The sequence below is a fragment of the Galendromus occidentalis genome, unplaced genomic scaffold, assembly GCF_000255335.2.
Source record: "Galendromus occidentalis unplaced genomic scaffold, Mocc_1.1 scf7180000077500, whole genome shotgun sequence".
Taxonomy (NCBI): Eukaryota; Metazoa; Arthropoda; class Arachnida; order Mesostigmata; family Phytoseiidae; genus Galendromus; species Galendromus occidentalis.
Genome location: NW_003805488.1, coordinates 1168800 through 1191988, shown reverse-complemented (window position 1 = coordinate 1191988; position 23189 = coordinate 1168800). Strand labels below are relative to the sequence as shown.

Sequence of the window (23189 nt, the reverse complement as noted above, 5' to 3'; positions counted from 1 at the left end):
GTGCTTTGTGAATAGAAAATAAAATCGATCCTCTCGAACAGAGATATGCATTTCATCGACTCGCCTTCCTCCTTCTCGCTTGGGGGGCTCCCCAGCGAGATAGGGTGCAGGGATTGGAGCCCCTGCGATTTTTTTCAAAAGCTCTCCAGCGACAAAGGCGAATTCACCGATGCTCGAATTTTCGAATGAGACCTCAAACTCTACAAACCGAAGGGAAATTATTTTATTCATTCTTGAGTTCGACCGGATGATCCCTGACTAATATTCCCCCCGGATATTCCCAGAGTATTGGGACTGAACTTATGGAAATTCGTGTTCCCTATTGGTCTGGACCTCAATCAAAAAAGTATGTATATGTATATTGCATTAGGTATCTTCTGATATACCTCCACCGTTCTCTCTAATTTCTTCAAATTACTATGTAGGATGAGTACGCTCTCCGACCGGATCGGAATCCGCCGGTCGAAATCTTCCGTACATGAGAAGGAGTCTCAGCTCAGAGAATTTTACATAAATGACTCGTGGTGAGAAGGTCAGACCGACAGATGCACAGCCGGCGTGCATCAGACAGATTCGATAATCAGGGATTCACCTCGCGCAAATCGTACCTGATCGAGTGTACAGATCTCGATAGAGATTCCGCTGGATCGCGATATCGAGGCGATATGAAGACGGCCTCGACTCCACCGTTCGCTGACCGGAGGCTCTCGCGTCATCTTCATCATCGGTTGTTTTTCACGAGGCTACACATTTGACCACTTCAAATATCACAACGTTCCAATGCGCACGATTCATTCGAGGCGCAGAATCGCTCGAGTTCCTCCACCCGATTTCTCTTCTTCACTGACGTGAATTCCCGCCGTGATTCGCAATCTAAGCGGTTGTCTCACAGTTGTTGTGTACACACGGGCCGAGCAACTTGTGTCTGCCATTTGGAATCGCTTCTCGAGATTGAACGCGCTATTCGCGATACTTGGAATAGGTTTGTCGAAGAGTTTCCAACTGTTTGTGAGCGACTCTGTCACCTTCGGTTTCGGCCTGGACAGCAACAGCGCGGTCGATCCACGATATCGCAGGGGCATAATTGGTTTCACCTGAGGATGAAAACGCGTGAGCCGATCGATTCGCGAATTCATTTCCCTAGGGCAAGAAGTCTCAGAATAGGTTCGGCGACTTTAGAAAAAACGATCGCTCACCAATGAATGTCTTTGCGATATACAGCATGTTCTCTTTCCAGTTTGGCTTCAGTCTCTCCGCTTCGAGGAGATGAGTTCGAGCTTCCAAGAGGGATGCTTGCGGAGGTGTCGCGTACAGAGTAGACGCTAGCTTCCGCTCGACCCACGACAACTGGGCAACCTTCGCGTAGAGGAAATCGAAAGGAAGAGCTCAATTGCCGGTGATAAGAACAACATAGAGATGTATATGAGAGAGAAACATTCCGCGCACCAAATCTTCTCGAGACACCAGTGCTGGATATCACTGTTCCCATGCGAAACTGCATCACTTCGCCATACTGACCTCGTAACACCATCTCCCCAGCATGTGGTGGAGCGTTGGATCCTGCGGCTTCAGTTTGATGGCACAGTCGACATGTTTTTTGAATTCGTAGCCGTTCTGGATCTTCTGCTGTGTGCCAACAAACTCCGAGAGCGAGCCCACCGCTATGGCGTACCATTTGTGACATTCCGGATCTTCGGGGGCGAGCTGAAGAGCTTCAGAAGCGTACCTTGAAGGAGAAGCGTTTTTTCTTCACACGGAATCGACGACAGTTCCGGAAAAAATAGACCCAAAAACTGCCTCGGTCATCGGCTCCTTCATCGGCCGTGAGCCACCGATAAATGAGCGTCGGATCGCGGCGGCAGGCTGGATCGAAAAAAATCGGCGCAGCTAATCCCATCAGTCATCTGAGCGGGAAATTCTTGAACTTACTTGTGAGCTTCGAAAGCTAGTTCCCGTTTACGGGCAATGTCGCCTGCACTTTGAACGACGATTCCCGCGAAATGCGCCGATTTGGCGAGCCTCCATAGATAGCCAGGATGTCGAACGTAATCGCCTTTTTTGATTTTCATTTGGACAAAGAGTTCTTGCTTGTCGAACTTCGCGTCGTCAAGTCTGCCGTCGATGACTTCGATCCATCTATCGCCGGTGAGTGATGATGATGTTAGAACTTCTTCATTATCGGCATCGAGACTGTTGTTGTCGTCGTCCGAGAAATCGAAGAACTCCTCGTCATCATCGTCACTCAAGACGCCGTTGACCAGCGTCGCTTCGGAAGCGGTCACGTAATTCGTGGCCGAGGAAGAAGACGCCGGACTGTCGACCGTAGGACGAGCTCTGGAACAGCAGGGGAAAGCTCGTGCGATTAGTCAATGGCCGCGATCCCGCGGGATCGTAACAGCGCGATCATTCGAACTGATTTCCACCAGAGTCCGATCAGAGCACTAGGGAGACAGACTCACCTCATCGACTGAGGAACTCTTCTGACCGTCCTCTTGATGAGCTTGTCCTTAGCGGCCGCCTCGAGAAGTTCTTCGCGTACGCGGAGATCCACAATCTCTCGCTTAAGGTTGTCGATAGTCCCCGCCAGATGACCGATTTCCCGAGACATCGTCTTGTTAAGTCGGTAGTACATGTAGATTCCCGAGATGCCAACGACAACCCCAGCGCCGAGTGCAGCCACCAATGACCCCCTATCCCGGAGGAGATGGTCCATGCTTTCCTGAGAGGGATTTCTCGTTTTAGTCGGTCGGAGGATAAGTCCCTCACTCGCTGGATCGATTAGACGATTAATCATCCGACGGAGGGAGGATAATTTTCTCCACAGTCGTCCGAGGTGTCCTAACAGTTCGTCAGAAACAGCTGGATCGCGGACGGCTCTCCTCGTCATGGGAGAAAGAGCAACCCAGCCGAAAGATCAAGCTGCTTCCCGAGGATAGGTTAACTGTCGGTCACCTGGACGAGGAAAAATCACGTAAATCATTCATTCTCGGAGTCACTGTCGAAACATTCGGACCCACGCAATACAACTGTCTGCAATGGATCGCATCCCTAGCGAGCCGATGGCCGGCAGAACCTCCTGGGCGCGTAGAGAATGATCTCCCGATCACGGCGAAAAATTCCGCGTCCAGGACGACTTCTGATTCTCTAATTGAGTTCGGACTCCGTATGTCCGCGGCTCAGCCGAAAATCTGCTCTTCGGCACGCCTAATAGCGTAGCCGGGAATTCAGGTGCTGTTGGGAAGAATTTTCGAGCTCTCGAGATACGCCGGAGAATGATTGACGAGTTTCAGCGTCTCGCTTCCGCACAGCTGCGATCACGTCACGAAGGTGCGTTCCGATTTGAAGATCGAGGTCTGCTCCGCCGCTCGGGTATATGAATGTGTATTTGTCTTTCCGAGCTAGACTTGAGGAAGTGGCTCGACAAGGAGGAAAACGATCATGAGAACAGCGATCTCCCCGACCACCACCGTTCAAGGCAAACAAGAATCGCGTGGGGCGAGTAGAAAAGAAATCAATCTATGGAAAGATGACTGCGGACCGGGAATCAGAGTCGCGTGTGCGGCACGCTCCTAGGTTACACCCTTTGACGCCATCATGAGTTTCCTCTGCGAGTAATTTCTCGAAATCTGTCACGAGCCCGAACATTCCGACTCAAGAGAATGGATTCCCTCGGATACGGCACCTCTCCGAGTGCGCGGAAGACATTCGCTGGGGAGCTTGTTTCCTGATGTAGTCGGGGAACCGAACGGATCGATAGTGACGTTACCGGTTGACCCCACGGAGTCGCGCGGTCAATTCTTCCGAGAGAACCATCCCCAGCGACGAGAGTGAACGCTCTGGCTATCCGACCGGATCGAGTCGGGTCGATCATCTAGTTTCCCGGCGTCGAAACTGTCGATAAGCCACGCGTCTCCCCGCACCGATGCAAAAGTGCAAGGCGGCGCGAGCATTGACTGTGTGCTCTAGGTTCTCGGCGAAGTTTTCAAACTCACCCTCACTGCGGAGCTACTGTTGCCGAGGAGAATGTAAACTCATTTTCCCGGGCACTGGACTGAGCTTCACAAAGTGTTCACATGAAGCGCTCCATCGGAAAGACTTCCTGTGTGGACGAAGGAGTAATTGATCGACGGTCGGATTCTACCGCCCGGCGGACCTGTCTCTGTCTCTGTGTCGCCTCTTCGATCGTCGCCGTCCGGCACCTCGCGTTTGGGGGCTGATGGCGACCGAGGGACCGGGATCCGCCGATTTTCTCCGGGCGCGCTTGATCTGATCTGGGGGTGCGCGGGGAGGCTCACAGCGGCGAAATCGAGTATTCCCCAACGCTTTTGGTCTGATAGGCGCTCTGCGTTTCGTCCAGACCGAGGGCCTGTGTGGAGAGAGTCGCTGATGCTGCGGCCGTCCATCCGACGACAGCATGGCGGCGAGCGGTAGAAAGCAACGCAAGAAACAGCTGACAATCCTCGCTGTCGCCGTCCCAAAAACCGAAATGGGGTGAGAAGGGGAAGGAAACTGACCCACAAACCCCGAACGGAGCGAGCAAGACGTTTGTCTACCACCGTGGCGGAATTCTTCCGTCTTCTGTTGTGCGTCATTTCTTCATCCGAGATCGGGAGCTACTTCCCTTGTTCTGTCCGACCTCCGACCGGTGCGTGGACTCTGTTCGCTGAGCTTCTACGATTGGCAAGGCGGTTCTTCTCTCGGAATTCGATGCTTGTTTTCTGAGGCCGTGAGTGACGCGTGTAAGGGGACCCAGCTGTTGGACTCGTCGATCGACACAGAATCGAGTATGCTTCCCGCCTTGAGTCGATGTATTTCCCAAGTGAACTTCACGGGTGTTCGAGGACTCGTTCGAATGTCACACTCGCTGACGCTCGCTAATGACAAACGACTGGCACAATGGAACAGAGCGATTTCGAACGCGGAGAAAATTGTGGGTGAGTAGGAAACCTCCGGACGAAGTTCCGGGCAAGATCACGACGAGCTGCCCCATCATGACCTCCGACGTCTCACCGTTTGGTCGATCGGCTTGGAGTTCTCTCTCAGAGTCAACGAGTTCCCAGGGTAATCATATCTGATCGTTTCGTCACCTTTTCCGATTCAAGGTCTGCCGAGTTCGAATTTCACCATGAAACTCCTGATGAGCGACAGCGGAGTCGGCGCCGGATCGCACATCAGGAAACTGTTGAACACGACCCATCCTGTGATCAAGACGATAAAGTGAGTCAGCCGGCCGGGAGGGTCGATACGTCTGAGCATGGAAACGAATTCTGGGAAGACGCAGCGGTCTTCGGGATTAGAGTGTTATTTTGACTTAATCGACGGATCGGGTTCTCTTTCCCAGGAAGCTCATCTACAACGGAAGAAACAATCTTCAAACGAGAGGGTTGGTGATTTTACTGCTGTCTCGATGCGCCGGCCACATCGAAGGGAGCCCTCAGATGCTCTTGGGTGAATGGGAAGAGGCCACGGTGGACGGTATTACGGAGCGTCAGAAAAATCTTTCGGAAATCGTTGAGATGGTCTACACATCGCATCTTATTCACCGGTGAGGACGGGCTCTCAAACATCTGCTCGAGATGATGAGACCTGAATTGTTCGACCTACATGAGCATTCCAAGATCACTCGATTCCTGATCGATCAAGAGCAGATTCATCGGTTCCAGAGACGTCCTCAACTTGTCTAGAGAGCTCATCACGGATGAGTCTCTATTGAACGATCTTCAGTACGGCAATAAGATCGCGATCCTGGTCGGAGACATACTCATCGCAAACGCTTCGAAAAAAACTTCCGAGCTCAACAACTGCAAAGTGAGCGAGCCGCTAGCTTTGATGAACAATCTTCGATCTATGAGCCGCCAGTCATACTTTCAACTTAGGTGCTACGATAGATATATTATATTCACACTCTCTCCCCATCCACCGGTTCAATTTCCTTGGAGAGAGGTAATCTCCGATTAATGTTGAAAGAATTATTGCTCCTGTAGGTTCTGGAGCTTATCGCGAGCGCGATCGGAAATTTCATGAAAAGTGAGTTTGTGGTGAGACACGACACGTTCGGGAAACCTTTCCCTGCGGCCTCGATGACAAGCTCCCATTGGGAGGACAGGATTGTTCTGAATTCCGGTACGTAAAATTTGACTAGATCGTCACAATCGACATAGATCCCTTCCGAGTCGCTCCGGTGACTGAAGGAAAACTTTCATCCTGTTCCAGGAGCGTTGTTATCCAGTGCTTGCCAATCAACGGTCTTGATGGCTGGACACGGGGACAGTGCTCAGCAGAAAGCAAATGAGTTCGGTAAATGTCTCGGGCTGGTTTGGCAGCTACACGAGGAACTCCAACCGTTCTCTAATTTAATCTATCAAGCTCCAGGTTAGTCTGCTGATGGTGCATTGTTGAGGTTCTCTCTCGCGAGTTGAACTGACGCGAGGGCGGCACTCCGATTTTGTACAGTATCACTTCTCAACGCATTTGACGATCTCGTATTCAGGCGCGCCGTTCGATCTGACTTCATTGCCCTGCGTTCTCTTCCTGGAACGGAATCCCCACCTTGTCCAGTCGCTGGAAACCTCGCTGGAAAACATCAACCATATCGATTACTCTGACCTCTACACGCAGATTCTGGCGTCAGGTTGCGTTGAGGAGGCGAACCTGCGACTGAACTCTTACGTGCATGAGTGCCTCGCCAACCTCGACACGTTCGATTCGTGCTACAAGGCCAAGCAAGCGCTAACCGACATAATCGAGGCCATGAAACACGTCTGACACGCCAACGAGTCGGTATGAGAAATTAGAGTTGAGGGAATTCTCCCCGGATAAGAGGCACAAATAGACTACACGCTAAACTTGTATACTTGAAGGCCTATATACATGATCTGAGATTAAGCGTCCAGAAAATCCCCGTTTCGTCCTTGTGTGGTTCATATTTTGTGAGAATGCCGCGCGAAAGTCGGTGACTCCGTTCTGGGAACGAATGTTCCAAGAAGGAGTGCTGCTCCTACGAAGTCGGTCTATGGACGAATGACTCTACAGGGTCAATGACGAAGCACACGGATTAGAATTTAGAATAATTATACAAATCGCTAGATACATCCTGCGGCTCAGAGAATTTCAATGGATGGATATACACACATCGTCCTTAATTTATTGTCTGTTATCATCTCGCCTGTTCATTGTTGATAATAAACACTATTCGTCGAAGTCTTTGTTTTCGGGAGACCCTTGTGGATTCACGCCATTTGCTTGCTCAAACAAACGAGAACCATTGGGGCAAACCTCGTAGGGTACGCTTGCTCGCTCATAAGTAGACAGAAATATGACGCTACGGGCTTCGGGATCGTCCAAGCTCTTGTGAGAGGGCAGCGTTCAGCCGAAAACTAAAGCCCTAACTTCCCTGTAGCCAGAGAATCGAAAGCCGACCGCGGAGGAAGCTCCTTTCAGAACTGCGGAGAAAAAGCAGAAGTTTGATTCCGCAGCAACTAGGAATCTGCAATCGTATTGTCCGAATTTATCCGATCACGGGGCCGCCAACGAAGCGATTCCGGCAGGACTCACCTTTTTGAGGAACTCTTCGGCGCAGATTCGAGCGCGCGCGTTGAGAGCAAGTTTCATCTCGGAAATTTCTTTGTCGATTTCCTCCATGAAGTAGATGACGAAATCGACGAGCTGGAAAACTTTGGAAACTGTAGGGCGATTCCAAAAGGGGAAATCCCGAAACTCTGGGACTCCAAGGTATGAGTCCGTGGGGATGACTTTTTTAGCTTGCGAACTCACCTTGTGTTTGAACATCGCTTCCGCGTGAAAATTGGTGATCAGGAATGAAATGTCGTATCCTTCGATCGGTTTCCGTCTCAAAATGATGAAATTCTCAGCTCTCATCATCATGAATCGCATGAATTTGTGGCACAAAATTTTCTCTATTTCATCGGCTTGTTTCACAGCGATGGACACTCTGGAAATGCATCTCTGAGTCTGTGGGCTGGCCGACGAGAACACACAATGTTTCTAGAAAGCTCCAGAGGAGAGTCTCGAGACCCAGAGATGAAAGTTCGCAAACCTTATGGAGTTGACGCTTCCTTCGACCAGAACGCGTTCCTTCTCGTTTCGAGATATCACCACAGGTCTCAACAAAAGTTCCTTGTTCCCTCGTATTTCCACTTCAGGTTTGTTGTGCCGCTCGATGACCTGCCAATATCGGAGGGGGGGGGGGGAAGCTTAGAACCGGGCGCTCGCTAGGATCGTCCTTCATCTTACCTCGCGTATTTCTGCGAGAAGACTCGAACGGGAGGTCTCCCGGTCAACCGCAAATACTCGAGATCGCCATATGACGGGTCTTTCTACTTCGGGCTCACCTGAGAATTGAAGTTCTCTAAACACATTGCTGCGTTCAATGTCTGCCGCACAGCGTTCAAATAAGGTTTGAGCGTGGCCGCCTGGAATAGAGTTTCGGAAATGAGTCAAGGGGTGAGCGTGACAGCGACTCATGCTTCGTGCTCCGGGAGGAAGACCCCACCATCGTTCGATAGGGAGTAAGTTATCCCTTGGTAGCCGCCGTGCCTACGGTTTCTGATATATCTGTGATGCGGTAGATTGAGTTGTTCACCAAATATAGCGTTTTCACACATGATTGACTCAGATCTGTCATGTGGGGAAGTCGTCCGTGCACGAACACTTTTGGTTCCCCGCGTACTGCATGAAGCTCTCCGGCAATGGTAAGCAATCGTGAGAACCTACCATTACTCCTGTGGGTTATTGTCTCCGCGAAACGGTGTCTCAGCTAATTTTTCGGTGTTCGATTCACGGCACAGCACTGAATAGCTCTCACTACACAGCAGCTCCCCCTCTCCCAGGGATGATATGGGACTGCTCCTCAGTCAGTCAGACGAAACAATGATTCCATGATCTTTGACTGCCGCTTCCGTCAGCGGGGACTTCGGTAGATGATATTCCACTCGAAGTTTGCCGTGGGACCCTGACTTCAGAGATTTTTCAAGAAGGAGCCGGGCACATGCTCATGCAAGCTCGTCGATATCTGGAGAATAAGAAAGTCTCCGGTTTGATAAATCAGAGAAGCACATCCCTACTAGGAATCTGCGCTCGAGACATCATGCGAAGCCTCATTGGACGGTGGTAGGGGCAGCGTACCGATTATGGCCCCCAGACTAATTATGGCCCCTTGACCAATTATGGCCCTAAGGCTATAGCGTGGGGGCCAGGGGGGGGGACCCCCGGCTACGAATCCCCATTGGAGTTGGGGAAGATGGCAAGCTAGTAATCCGATTCAATCGGTGACCTCGAAAACCTGAAACGTCTCATTGAATAAGAATGATGAATAATAATTAATAATAGTACATACTTCATCGAGAATCAATACGGCGCTCTGTCAGACTCCATGACAGGGCGCCTGAATTGTAAAGGTGCGAGGATTCCATCTCGGAAACTCTGGCGTCCGCTCCAACAACGTAATCTTAGGGTTGCTGAGGCTCCTTGCTTGCTCTCGTCGATTGCAAACCTCATATCCCACGTCCGTATATCTCGGAATGAGAGTTCCAGAGCTACTTCTGTAGATTGGGGTTTCGGATTCAGTCCTCTTCATCGTCGTGAGCAGCTGTACATGAATCAAGTTCGGTACCTAAGCCCGGATGACCCCGGAATCATTCGTTCCTTGTAAGGATCCATCGGAAAATCTGAAAGCACTGCGGATCATGTATGTGTTGGGTATTTTACGGAGTGTGAGGAACTTGCTCGGTTTCGACGATTCCTCGACTCGACGCACACCAATCGGGGGGATATGGAATCACTGAATGATCTCTGATTCACGCTGATCTGGCGCGCAAGGAGGACGAACCTTCCTGTTTTAAAGGAGCCCTTTGAAAATACAGTTGGAGAACCTGCAGTCCAGCGACGTACATAAATGTATTCGGTGGTGACGCCGAGCCCTCGAGGCGTCCCCCGGAAGCTTCGTAAAATTGGATCGGATTCCCGAGGAGCATCGTTGATGCTTATCTACAGAGAAACTCCCCAGGATCCCGGGAACACCGCTACGGAATGTTTGGGCGAATTCGTCCTGGAGGCAGCTTATGGATAGCGAACAGTTCATACTCACGATACAGTAAGAACAAATTCAGATCATTCTCAAGCTTGCGATGAAGTGTTGACAAGGAACTTCACCCATGTTTTCATTCTAAATCTTAAGATAAAGCTGGGAATTCGGAGGTGACGATCACCTCGGGAAAGTATCTCCCTCATCGCTATTAAAATGCGGCTAACATTAATGGATTGAAGTGTATGCTAGAGCCTCAATCGCAGACCGATTTCAGATCCAAGGTTCGCGCGGGCGGAAACTTCCGTCGAACGTTTTCGGTGGCGTTTTCATTAGTTAGAAGCCTGGGGCCCTTCGATGCACTCTTTCAAGCGCATTCTTTGATCGCTGCGTCGATGTCGTTCATGTGCTCCTTGAGCCGGTTCCACTGGTCCGCACTGAGAGCGATGCCTTTCTTGCCTGGGCGTAACTCGCCGCTGTTTTTGTCCTCGTAGAATTCGCGAATGTTGACCAGAACTCGACCTGGAAATAGAATCGAGATGAATAGAGACGCGAACTGTCCGTTTCGGCAAACAGATCAAATCTTATAGAGCGCATATAAAGTACGGGTCGGAGGGAATGAAGCTGATTCTGAGGGAAAATCCCGCTTCGGAAGGGATGAAGCGATTTGCACATGATCTGACCTTTGAATTCCTTGACGCTGACGTTCCGCATTTTAGAAAGCTCGAAAACATATTCGCCTGCCTCGTTTTTCTTAGGCTTGCCCTCCTCATCGGTCTTCTGCTTTTTCGCTGCGTTCGCGGGTGGATTACGGTCATCCGGACCCGAATCAGAGTCCGATTCCGAAACGGCAGCTTTTCGGCTCTTCTTCCCAGCCATGTCAACACTGAGGAGAAACGGGAATTCGTGACGTGTTCAATCCGGCTCTGAGGGCTGGATATCGGAGGAATACCGGACATGGGAATTGAGCCCGAAAATGAATTGACATGGGACTCGGAGCCATGACAAGGTACGTTAGCAATCTCGGGTTGAAGAACCTCACTGAAATCTCATAGGCGATCGAATGACGCTGATAAAAACTCTCCCAAAGCCCACTTCGTCGGTCTCTCCTGAAGGTTCGAGGCATTCCGTGGGGGCTTCCTTGGTCGACCCCAACCCGAGATCTCGATTGAATCAACTCCTTAGTCGGAGATTTAACCTGCTGACGATTGAAATTGAGCTACCAAGTCTCACCTAATTCTCGGGGCCTGCTAGAACACGAACGCACCGCTCGATACTTGTTTGTGAGAGAAATTCGCGTCGCACTATTCTGTCTCTGCGCGCGCGGCGATTCTTCAGCGGATGTATGGGTAGGTGGTTGTTGTTAGCGGGCCGGCAGCGCGGTCAAAAACGAACACCTGAAATGAATGCATTCGGTCTCTCAAACTCAGCGCGGTGCGGGGCAAAACTGACCGTGTCGCAAAGGGACATCCGGGATGGAGGCAGAACCTGAGCCACATTTCGTGGAAATCGATGCTATGATTATCGACTGCAAATTCTGTAACCAGTTTAAAGCACGCTGACCCTCGCCGAGTCTGAGTCTTGAGTCTGAAAAAGCCGTCTCTGGACTGTGGAGTCAAATACAGGGCCATCGACGAAGAGTCTCCGCTGTAGAAACAGAGACTCGACGGAGAGACAGTGACCGCTCGATGCAGATTTGAAATCAGAAGCCGACTCTGGAATCGGATCGGTTCAATTCGTCCATGGCGACGCACCGGCCGGCCGAGCCTTTCATAACACTTCGTGGACGTCAATTCAGCGTCTCGGACGAGAGGAAAGTCGTCAGGTCGCGTTGCCTTCGACTAATTTCGGGATTGCGCTCTCCCGATCAGGTTGGCTACGGGAAACAGAAAAAACAGATTAGCTGTCAATGAGCCAGGTCTCGAGAGAATTCGGATCTGAAATTCAAGTCTCTCATTGGATATTTGGTCCTCTTTTCAGGAAACCGGGTGGCTCCCTAAACGAGTAGAATCAGGAAATACAGGGAGGTAGTTTCATTGACGGAGCCGTGCCCATGAGCCTGGGCGCTCTCCGTCGTCGCGTTGGCGAGGTCACCCCTTTAAGGTCAACCCGCTGCGTGCTGCGTCTGTCGTTTCCTCCTGGATGTCTAGAGTTTGCTTGAGTTTTTTGGGAGCATCCGAGACGCGATCTCGATCCAGACAGCACTCACCACCACTACCGCTTGATTCACTCCCCGAATCCTCAACCTCCGGTATGTCGGGATCCTAGCTCGTTCCTCCGCATTTCGGAGTTCCTGCGAGATACCTGAATTTTCTGCGACTCAGTCAAATTCCGCGGCCATCGCGCAAAACCGAACTCAGATTAAATGTTCGAGCGGGTGACAGCCCCCGCCCCTCCCTCGTTGAATCTCTCGGAGCTTGCTGAATGTGGAGGAGGTCAGAAAGTGCCTGAAGTTCATGCAGTGACGTGTTCTTCTTACGTACCCCCACATCCCTGCATTTCGTCCTTCCGAAGGAACAACAGCTGCCGCCGGCACCGGTGCGGCGCGGATCGACACCGCGCGGTCTGCGCGCAGGAGCATCAGCAAGTGCGGTCGGGGAGCGACCCAGACCTTGGCTTCGGAGTTTGAGGACCACGATTCACCTTGAAAGCTTCCTAGTTTTTCTTCCTGCATTCTTCTGGCTCCGAACACAAGCCTCAACCCTTTGAGGATATCCTCGAAGTAGGACTTTTTTGTACGGAGGAGTGCATTCGCGCCCGTCCTTGGCCTTCAGTCCCGGAACCTCTGGGTCAGACTCAGATACCAGAAGGTCGAGGTTTTTTGCTGCAAGTCGGAAGTGACCGATCCACTGAAGAAAGGAAGCAAGATCCACAAGGTTGATTCGGATGCAAACTAAGAGACGGAGAGCTACCAGAGACCGGCACCCAAGCGCTCGGAGCAGGAATCGAAATCGTAAGGGGCTCAACAACGTTGAGACGGAGTCCGATCGCAGCGGAGCCCAAATCTGCAACAGCAGGTACGAGAGCTCAAGCCACCTATGATGAGCGGCGTCTATTATCGGTGGATTCACCGTCTAATCGAAACGAAGTCATACTGAGTGAGCAGGTGATCTCGGAGAAAACTAGATAATCGGAGCTTCGGATTCAATTCGCCCATGAGCTACACAAGTTTATACAACGATGATGGATTGCATTCAGAAAGCTCTGATCTGTTTAGAGCGGGCAGCATAGATTCCGCACGTTTGCACGCGATGGTATTTATGTACATGCGAGATGCCATCTGAAACGTCCGGATCGGCACTGTTCTCATCCGCTGGGGGCGAAGTGATTTTGGTCTGGGTTCGATTCCAGCGAAGAAATCGAAAATGAAAACTCCGTGTGAAGGAAAGCTCGACGACTTCACGGCTCACGGTTTGAAAAAGAGTTTCCGGAGCATCATCAAATACACCCGGTGAGTTCTTGATTCCTTCCGAACCTTCTCAATCACATCGTCTTTCGGATCGATGTTTTCCTCGCCGAACAGTGGCCCGTAGACCTGAATATAATGGAGACATCCCCATGCTTTTGGATAGACGCTTCTGGGAGCGCACCAAGAAAAAACTATGCAGAGACGCCGCTTACGAGAGAGTGCATCGCAGCTCCAAGGACTCCAGGAACGACTGTTCCACTCCTGAAACGGGATCTTTCAAAATTCGAAAACCGCAGCAGCTGAGGACGCCGCGATTCCCCGCACCGACCGACACTATTCGCGAGATGCAGAAGATCCGACGGATTTGTCTCCGGTGAATTTGGCCGTGCGTCGAGACTCGTACATTTTGTTTTTTTGTTTCCGATCGGAATAGTGTTTATATTTGTTCATGATTTTCTGGTTCACGGACCCGATCCTAGTCGAGTTTGTTCGCCGCGGACAGCTTTTGATGAAATTGATTGAATTGTTCGATACATCCGAATTTTTGTTTCAAATTCAAAGAAAGTCTGGAATTGGAGGGCTCTGTCGAGGAGGTCTCTAGTCAAGGAGGGGGAACTCCTTCGTCACATCTGAGGAATTCTTGTCGGCCTGGAGTCCGAAATCCCTCACATTTGTGAAGGGAGCAGAGCTATCCGACGAAGCCCAGAATCATTTTCACCTCGCCTTCGCTCCAAAAGCCCAGCTCCGGCGTTTCCTGAAGCGTTTAGAAGTTTCCTGCCTTGATTCGGAAACTTAGTTTGTCTCTCAGTTGTCCGTAGTTTCACACATGCGTAAAATTAACTCATGGCGGCGTATCAGCGTACGATGATAAGACTTACAGGTGCGGCCGGATCTAGAAGTACGGCCGACTGCATCTCTCGGTCGAGGCTTGGACCGTGGCTGTGGCTCGTAGCTACGAGAGCACGTGCACCGGAAGGACCTGAAACCAACGAGTTGAAACACCTACAGAAGACAAGCCGAGAGAAAGTAGCACAGCTCTACAATCCGCCCACATTTTCATGATTGATGGCGAGAAACCGGAAAAACAAACTTACGCAACGAGCAATTATCTCGAGGATCAAGCGACTCGTGGAGGAATTCTGTCCCGAGCTATGCGCGCTTGTCACCGAAGCGGGAATCCTAACCCCGCTTTCGTTGATTCGATATTGCTCGCAGATCCCGTCAATAATCCCGTCTATTTCGCATCTTCTCCCATGATCCTCGTGAAGTTACCGGTAGCCGAGCTCCGATCGGCGAAGACTGATCTTCTGAAAACGTAGAGGAAGCCTCCGGCGCCGACCGGTAGCGTTTTCGGGAGTGATCGCCTGTTCTGTCGCGAATAATTTCCTCGTCTGGGCGGTCTTGTATGTAGTTCGAACGTCTCCTTCACTTACGTGAACGTAGTCGCTCGCTTGTGCCGTCGTGGTCATCATCGTCATCGCCGTTGTTTTTGGTGAGGTCGGGCCGAACTCGGCCCTTCTGAGCAGCAGCCAGTCAGTCAGTCAGTCGGCCACCTGTCGTTGAACACACCCAGACTCCGGAGACAAAATCGCTTCACTTTAAGCATCGTTCTCGGACCCGTTCTCAACCAGGTGCCGAATAGTGCCGACCCGATTACCTGTCGATTTGAGGCTACCTTATAATAGAATCCGTCGATGACGACGAGGAGCACTGCGACTCGGTGTGCGAGTTCTCCACAGTTTTTTTTCGGCCCTGCGAGGGGTTAAAAGTCGCCATAATCGCTGTTCGGTGACCGGAGGAAGGTTCGCGCGGCCTGATAATCGGGAGGTAACGTCTCAATGTGAGCATGCTTCGGACTCATTCTTTTGGTCATTAGAGAACTTTGAGGCAACAGAACCTAGACCCAGGCGCCCGATTGCTACCTTCGTATTCGTCGGAAATTGCGGGAAATCCTCCGCTCGGTCCGCATAGAGAGAGAATCCATACCAGCACAGAGAGACGCCATCACGAGGTAGGTTCAGTTCTGGAAGCGCGATCTCTCTCTCTCTCCGAAGGCCACCTCGAGCTCACTTCCCGGAGTCTGAGCTCCGACACTATAGTTCGTTGACGGCAGTCGGATCGAAAAAGAGAATATGCGAGCTCGACGTAGCCTGCCTCCGGAGGAATCTTCCGTATTCTCGGCGGGTCTTTTCAAAAGCGGATTCTGAATGATTCTGTGGAATTATTCATGATCTCAAACACCATGGGGTTTGTCCCTTCGTTCATATTCCGCTGCCATTATCCACCTTATGGCATCGAAGGGTGGCGGCGACTCGATATTCTCGGCAAGGGACCGCTAGGCGACTGACATACGGAGCTCGTGTGGTTAACAGTAGTTGCTTTAATGGTGCTCAAGCGACCGGGTACTTGGCTCGTGTGGACCGATAATCGGGAGGTAACATCTCAATGTGCGCGCTCATTGAAGATCACTCATTTGGCAATTAGACTCCGAAATTACCGCTAGCGCCAGCAGGACTAATTACGGCTCAAGTTCGTCGAAGGTCTCGGCTTGCGCTCCACGTTCTCCGTCAATTCTCCACTGTCGAGATCAAGGGAGAATGGCTACCGGACGGCTGGTCTTTCATCGACCTTCCGCCGAGTCTACGAAGCGTTCCCGGATGTGATTCTTCCTCGGAACGGGGCGAAGAATTGATTCACATGTCATCGATCGCATGATCACGGAAATCATCATCTGATCCTCAGACCACTCCCCGCGATCGTAACCGACCGAATCCGGCTCCTGGGCATTGTCCCGGCGGGAAGCACGGGAATAGCGCCCGGGAGATTTCTGGCGTCAAACAGGGGGACCGTAGGCCGCCCGAGGATTACCTCTCACTCAGGTATATTCATTTCACGATTCAAGCTCCCCTGAGGGAACGAAAACGTGAAGACTCTTCGAAGTCAACGGAAATTAATCTCATTCATGAGTCATGACGCATCCTCGAGCATGAGTTCCTGATCTTCCAGCACAGGTGGTATACCCTGCGCCAACGATAATAAGCATCTCGACTCGGAATACTCATCCGTCGGATCGATGAGAATATTTTCATTGATGACAACATTCTGGAGCGAGAAACTCCCGTTTTCATTTTCACAACCACCGTTTCATCAAACGCAGATAATCTCGCTTCAGCACCTGGTCAAGTCCTCCCTTCTTTTTTCGACCGTGTAGAACGAAACGACCGAACTTCTTATCGGGCGAGGTGATCCGAGGAACAATGCTTTGCCATAACCGTACGATTCCATCTTACCTCATTTCTCGATCCTTCCACTCGCAGGTTCTGCTCGCAGGCAGTCGATTCGAACCGTGTTCTTCATTTTCGGGAAAGCCGTCCGGCGCCAGATGTTCCAACGCTACGGAAATATCGTGAATACAATATCGTACAAGGAATATTTCCAATATATAGTAAAATCGAGACATTTGAATATTCGAGCATAGACCTGACGGATTTCAAGTTTTCGAGACGCATCATGTCCGCACTGTGAGCAGCAGCCGCATCAGTTCAACGAGATCCCGACACGAGCCGAAAGCGTCTTAATTCGCCAGCTTCTTGTTCTAGTCTACTAGCCTTCAGTATTCGACTATTCGAGCCTCGAAATCGTCGAATTATCGCTTCGGACGAGCTCGAACTCTAATATTGAGTAATCGACCAACTTCGAATTAGCCAATCGGCACAAGCTGCCAGCGTTACGTCTAACGAGGAAATTGATTTTCCTACTCCTTGAAGTAAGGGGATTTCAACACCGGTTACTTTGGGGGCATCGTTGAAGATTCGCCCATATGACCGAGCGATCCCGTCCGTCTGTTCGTCCGACCGACCGTCAGCCAGTCCAACGGCGAGAAAGTTCCCGTGGACGACAACAGCTTGAAGACGCTGCCCTTGAGCCCGTTGAGGTCCAAACCTAAGTTTTTTTCTCTACGCGTGCCGACAGCTTTCGGCCGCCAAATGCCGCACACAGCGGCAGCAGCGAGAGAGCAAGAGTCTAAGATCGATTAATCCACAGAATCAAATTATCGAGCCGTTTGAAGACGAAATTGAGAAGCGAACAAGGGAGAAAACAGAAACGCAACACAACAACAAGATCTACGTCAACGACTGCGGAATGGGCGCAACGAACAGATGCACAACCTATTCCCCGCTCGTTGGTCGATATCCGAAGTGAATAGATTCGATTATTCGGAAATATTGTGGAAATTCGATAATGATCGAAGCAGCTCTGTGAGGAATAAGAAGGGAAGGGGGAATGGGCAAACGAGTGAATCGGGACGTAAGTCGGATATGCATGAAAATTCTGATCGACTTCCTGTGATCGGCCGATGATGCGCGAAGAGCACCGAATTAATTTCCTTGAGGTCGTGATCGCCTTTCGAAAGCGAACAAACCGTCTGTTGCTCGTCGTTGTTGTTCTTCTCCGTAGGCGATCGCTCGGATTCCGAGCGGTCCCGATTCAGTTCCAAGGTAAACGCTGGCGAGGCTAAAAGGCGGGTTCCGTTCTCACCGTGGTCAGCGTGGCGTTCAGACAGACAAAGTTCCGTTCCCATACCGGCGTCCGATCCACCGACGAACGGACTCACTCGCCCGATCGACGACGACAACAACAGACGAATGGGCAGACCGGCCGGCGAACAGGCATGCGTTGAGACTAACGGGGTTCAAAAAAACGTCTCGTTCGAGTCGTCGCCGCAGCCCGAGACGTCGTCGCTGCTGTTGACAGAATGGAAGCGCGCTTCAATGATAGTAACTCCAGGGCGCGGCTACAGGAACTAGAGCGGACTGGTGTTGTTCGCTTTCGATGAGAGAGCGAACGAGAGAGTTAGTGAATGAGAATCAGAGAAAAAAACGTCATCGCCAACGATCACGGGACCGTCGTCGCTTCCGACCGGAGCCTAGGTCGGGCGATGATCGGAGCTCCGATCCAGACGCCCCGAAGTGGATGCGAAGCAGACTCAACGAAGACAAACCCCTGGCTCGCTCGGCATACACATCAAGTACGATCGACCGTTTCGGGTTCGGATCGGGTGCGGGCATCTTCTCGGGAGTGGAAAATCAAGGTGGCGCATCGAGACCTCTGCGGAAACAATTCGACGGCTCGGCGAGAATAGAATTATTGAGCTGCTTACATGAGTATCTGATTTTTCTCACCAGCTGAGCGAGTGCCCCCGGGTCGAGCAAGGCTACCATTAACAAATCGAACGATATGTTCTCACGCTGGTCGTGTAAACAGAAAGTGCCTCCACGAGAATGAAGGCACTGCTCATGTCATGGGAAGGCACCTGTCATACGAGTCGCGGTCAGATTTGTTGACAACGTTGACGACGACGACGACTTGTTCTCATCATCAGAATTTCTCCATTTAAAGAGCAGCTAAAGACGACGTGAAAGAGTCCAGAAGCGCCGTATCTATCCCGTAGATTCGGATGACAGCTTGTAACACTTGTCGGGTTCAATGAGCAGATGGCCGTCGCTCGAAGCCGAATATCGCCCTGAGGCTTTGATCTAAATATCGTAATGGAACGGAGGGAACGTTCCGTCGGACGCTCTCCCTCGGAATCATTCAATGAGGAACTTCCCCTGTCGAGTCATTTCCCTGGCCTAGTCCACGGATGTTCGTGCGGCTCTTCGGGGCTTTTCCGTATCCCCTTTATCTATGACTCGCCCTGGTTCTGAGGGTTTTTCTATCCCAAATGATCGCGATGTCTCCTTTTCTCACCGATTCTCCGGTGAAAGAGTCTCTTTCCTGGTCTTTGTTGCTCTGTGAGATCCAACAGCACATCGGCAACCTGTTCGAGTCTGGAGCTCCATGAGCGTGCAGCGGATCGGTGCGCCCTCCGCTCTCGATCGCCCGGCAACCACTTCGAGCAAAAAAGCTCGACCGACAAAGCCAGGGCCTATCGTGGACCACGCAAGACGCAAAGCTCGAGGAATTCTGATCGATCATCCACGGAAGATATCCGTGAGCGTGATGGGCAATCGGAGGCTATCACTCGTTTCTCTTGACTCTACAGAGTACGACGGGAAGCCTGCGTTTTCGACGGAAAATGAGGAGTGATTTCGCAAAGTCTGACGACGAAAATTCTGCCCTTCTGGCTGACGCGTTTCCCCCGCGAGCATTTCGCGGGTTCCTTTCTGAAGCTCCATCAGAGACCACGGCCATCACACCCCCCACGAAACCCACGACCACCTGTTTGTGTGAATGGGAGTCTGTACTCTAAATTCTCTCTTTCACTAGCCAAGGTTCAGCTGGTGCTCTTACATCCCTGGTCCTTGTCCTCCCGATAACCTCTGGATCACCTCTGACCGAGTTCTTCGAGGACCTCTGGAGGGAGACGGCTCTCCCGATCAGGGAAAATCATCGACTAGGATCCCCCGAATTCTAAGCTGCGACGCGCAGCCTGTATCGAGCTGATCATCGAGCCGTTTTCCTATTCCGATTCCTTCGAGTCGATCTGCAAGAGCGATCGAAGAACCGCCGAAGAAAGCAGCTGCCTTCCGGAGATCACGACACTGAGAGAGACCAGATGACCATATGTCCCGGAAGCTCACGGGGGCGTCTGCGAGACCGATTGGGGCGACCCAAGACGATCCCGAGTCTTTGAGTCTCTGTCTTCCCATATTCACTGGTCACCACCAAGTAAATCGAGAACGATGATCATGTAGGTCGAGTGGTGGCGGAACCGAAATAACTTTATTTCTTGCTCCCAACTGGAGTCCAATCGTTGTCATCGCGTCAAAGGGAATCACGCTGCGCTCATAAGAACATTTTTCTCTCCTTACCTGCGAGCTCGCGAATTCCGTCCCGAGTCGATCCTCAACGGATCAAGGGGGTTTTGGGTCCATAGATAAACGATTGTCCGTCCCGGGAAATATAGTACCAGGTTGGACCGGTCGTTGCAGAACCGGCCTGAACCCTGACCCTGGCCCGACTTGGATTGGCTTTCTCCTTGCTCGAATCAATTGACGCCTATGCCAAAACGTGTAATTTCGACCAGTGTTCATTCCGATGGCTTTAGAAAGAGGAAAAAACTCATTGATAGCGGTGGCAGAACAGAAATTGTCCAATTTCGCTTCTCGCCAAGAATTTCGGCCTAATCACGGGTTTGTGTCGCTTCCTCGAAGCAGTCGCGTTCTGTAGATAAGGGTCATCAATGATTCAGAAAGCGAGCTAGTTGACTGAGCAAGATCCAGCGAGCAGGCAGGCAGGCAGGCAGAGAACATCCAAGCAGGCAGGCAGGCACCTGTAGCTGAGTTAATTGAGTATGGGGGAATGTGAGATATGGGCTCGAGTTTCCTCGAAACTTTGGCCGTCAGGAGTGTGTGTCCACTGTCGTCGATGAGTCGGATGACCCCGCGACCCATGAGGAATCCCGTTGTCGTCATCGACGCTTTTTTCGTTTGCTCCTCCGGCATTCACCGGTAGAGCACTCACTGATTATGTTACGGCAAGTATGCAAGAACTCTTCGACGCTCGCTGGGTGAACAAGATCGGAATGTGGGTGGAGATCGACGAGGTATGCGTCTTCGTCGTCAAGTTATGGCGACAAGTCTGGGCGTGTGCAGCATCGAGATATCCAATCTCATCTCAACACACAGCACACTTCGAACCTTGACGTGTCTTCTCCCAGCTCATGTGTGATCCCCCTCCCCCGATTTCTCGCTGAAAACGGCGCCGCTTTCGAATACAAACAGATCTGATCAAGTGAGACGAAAAAAAAATTAGTGATCTCTGTGTTTTCTCTTTTTGTTTCTCTCAGTCAGTCGCCCCGCCTCTCCGAGCAACTCTCCAAATCTCAGACGTACGTGTTTTTCCACGTATCTCTAACCGGGCTTACCAAGTCAAACAGCGCGCTAATCTCAAGGTGTTGAGCCAACAGCTTTGCGGCTCTTAATCCTCACTGAGGCCGTTCGAGTCACAGCATCGAATCGAGCGTCGCTTGTAAAACGCCACGTCACCATGAAGACAGTATCACGTTCTTCGAGGAGTTCGAGCAGCTTGTGGGTTTTTTTCCTCAGGCTCACTTTTTTCATTCGCGAAGCAGCCGAATAGACGAAATTAGACCGAGGAGACGACATCTACGTAGACAGACCGAAGAAACGTCGTAGGATCTCGCCGACGACGGCGGAGATACTGGTGTCTTACACCGAAGAAGCAGCTGAAAATCCGGCAGATGCATAGCTGCCCGCATAATGTTGAACACACTTGAAAAAGGATGAATTCCAATTACCGATCATGATCACCTATCGAGAGCAGGGTGAACGCATCGGCCGCGGCAAAACGACACTTAAGACGCGTGCAACCTCCACGGCACGCGTGGGTTCGGACCCCTGTAGGTCGAAGGTCACCGCGACCTCACGACTTCTCAAAGGCCAGATGACGTTGACCGTTGTGTAACAGACTTGTTGTTGTTCGTCATTACCAAACATCTTCAATATCGAGAGCATATGCCAGACGCCGTCGTCGTCGGCAACGGCCCCGGTAACGGCTCCACCTTTTACGGATCTGAACTCGAGCCGTCCGATGCGACGGCCTCAATTTGAAACTACGAGTTCGCTCATCTTAACCCATCGGCAGAGCTGAGCCTCGCACATCGCTCCATCGGAGTTGGAATCCCAGAGCGGCTTCATGGCATGACCGGATGCCTCGCCGGAACTCCCCCCACGAACACCACCGCCACCTGAGCAGTGTACAGAGCCCGATGTCAAAGTTCGGGGTTCGCTGGTTCGAGGAGCAGCGAACCTCGACGGGCGGAAACTTTAGCGGCTTCATACACTCCTCGATTCCTGCTGCTAAAGGTTGGATTCCGTTTCCGTCATCCTGAACTGTCGGGTAACAACAATGATAAAACAGCAACAACGATGACACCGAGGCGGGAGCAGTTCAGAGGGCTCACCTGCCCACGACTTTTCTCGGAATGTTTGCACATGGCGTCTCGAGAAGTTTTTTGATGAGCAGAGCACGCGCACGCGTTCGGACGTGATCGCCAAACTCCGAGTGGTTGGATCCTGGAGCGGCGGCGGCGGCGGCGGAGGGGGCAGCTGGCAACTGGCAGCCAGCGTAAGAAAGGTCGTTCGGTCTTTTCTAGAGCACCTAGCATCAGCTGTCCGTCTTGTCTATGTATCCAGCCAGCCAGGCTGCTCCCAGGTCTGCTGGGGCACCGACGACGATTACTGAAGCACCGCGTGATCGAATACCGGTTCGGTCGTCTGCGACAATCATTTTGACATTTTTCTCGTGGGTACCCCTCGTGCCGTCTGTTTCCGAAGAGTTCCTCCGGGGACATTCCAGAACAATCTCCACCGGTCCTCAGATTGATTCGATTCCTGACCCGGAAAACCTTCTCATCAGCGGCTCGAAAGCTCGACGCTCTAGGTAAGCTCTTCAGGGCGTCGGACAGCATAGCCATATTTGCCGGGCTGACATTTGCGCGCGAAAGGCTCGAAGGACTCATGTGGAACATTCTGTTAACACCTTACGATCGAGAGTGGATCTAGCTTGTCGACTCGTCCGCTTCTCCGCTTGACAAATGGCTGCAGCATAATGTGCACAGCGCTCGTTGACTTTCCGCCGACTGAACCATTGGCTGCTCAGTCGCTGATTTATGGTGTTTTTAATTACACCGAGTCGTTCTCAACACGTTCGCTCATATTGGCTTACTTAGTAACAACATAGCACAGGTCGACGGTCGAACTTTCCAAAACA

At 51.5% G+C, this 23189-nt stretch overlaps 4 protein-coding genes across 4 annotated transcripts; 1 reads left to right on the top strand and 3 right to left on the bottom strand.

Annotated features, from left to right (window-relative positions):
• Positions 1-350: 350 nt before the first annotated feature.
• On the bottom strand, positions 351-2843 carry LOC100901365 (regulator of microtubule dynamics protein 2). Its single transcript, XM_029112424.1, has 5 exons — positions 2460-2843; positions 1930-2334; positions 1519-1726; positions 1197-1356; positions 351-1094 (listed from the first exon to the last, which is right to left on the bottom strand). The coding sequence occupies exons 1-5, from the start codon at positions 2792-2794 to the stop codon at positions 961-963; spliced, it is 1242 nt and encodes a 413-aa protein (XP_028968257.1). The 5' UTR covers positions 2795-2843; the 3' UTR covers positions 351-960.
• A 1866-nt stretch (positions 2844-4709) lies between these two features.
• On the top strand, positions 4710-7206 carry Pdss2 (Decaprenyl diphosphate synthase subunit 2). The gene is made up of 7 exons (XM_003746632.2): positions 4710-4934; positions 5103-5217; positions 5342-5545; positions 5664-5808; positions 5985-6123; positions 6214-6372; positions 6491-7206. The coding sequence occupies exons 1-7, from the start codon at positions 4787-4789 to the stop codon at positions 6763-6765; spliced, it is 1185 nt and encodes a 394-aa protein (XP_003746680.1). The 5' UTR covers positions 4710-4786; the 3' UTR covers positions 6766-7206.
• Arpc4 (Actin-related protein 2/3 complex, subunit 4) lies at positions 7130-8847 on the bottom strand. The gene is made up of 6 exons (XM_003746631.2): positions 8734-8847; positions 8352-8432; positions 8057-8184; positions 7774-7951; positions 7555-7665; positions 7130-7442 (listed from the first exon to the last, which is right to left on the bottom strand). The coding sequence occupies exons 1-6, from the start codon at positions 8734-8736 to the stop codon at positions 7437-7439; spliced, it is 507 nt and encodes a 168-aa protein (XP_003746679.1). The 5' UTR covers positions 8737-8847; the 3' UTR covers positions 7130-7436.
• A 1289-nt stretch (positions 8848-10136) lies between these two features.
• Ssb-c31a (single stranded-binding protein c31A) lies at positions 10137-11404 on the bottom strand. The gene is made up of 3 exons (XM_003746630.2): positions 11276-11404; positions 10726-10928; positions 10137-10564 (listed from the first exon to the last, which is right to left on the bottom strand). Exons 2-3 carry the CDS (start codon positions 10919-10921, stop codon positions 10410-10412), a joined length of 351 nt encoding a protein of 116 aa, XP_003746678.1. The 5' UTR covers positions 10922-10928; positions 11276-11404; the 3' UTR covers positions 10137-10409.
• Between the last annotated feature and the right edge of the window lie 11785 nt (positions 11405-23189).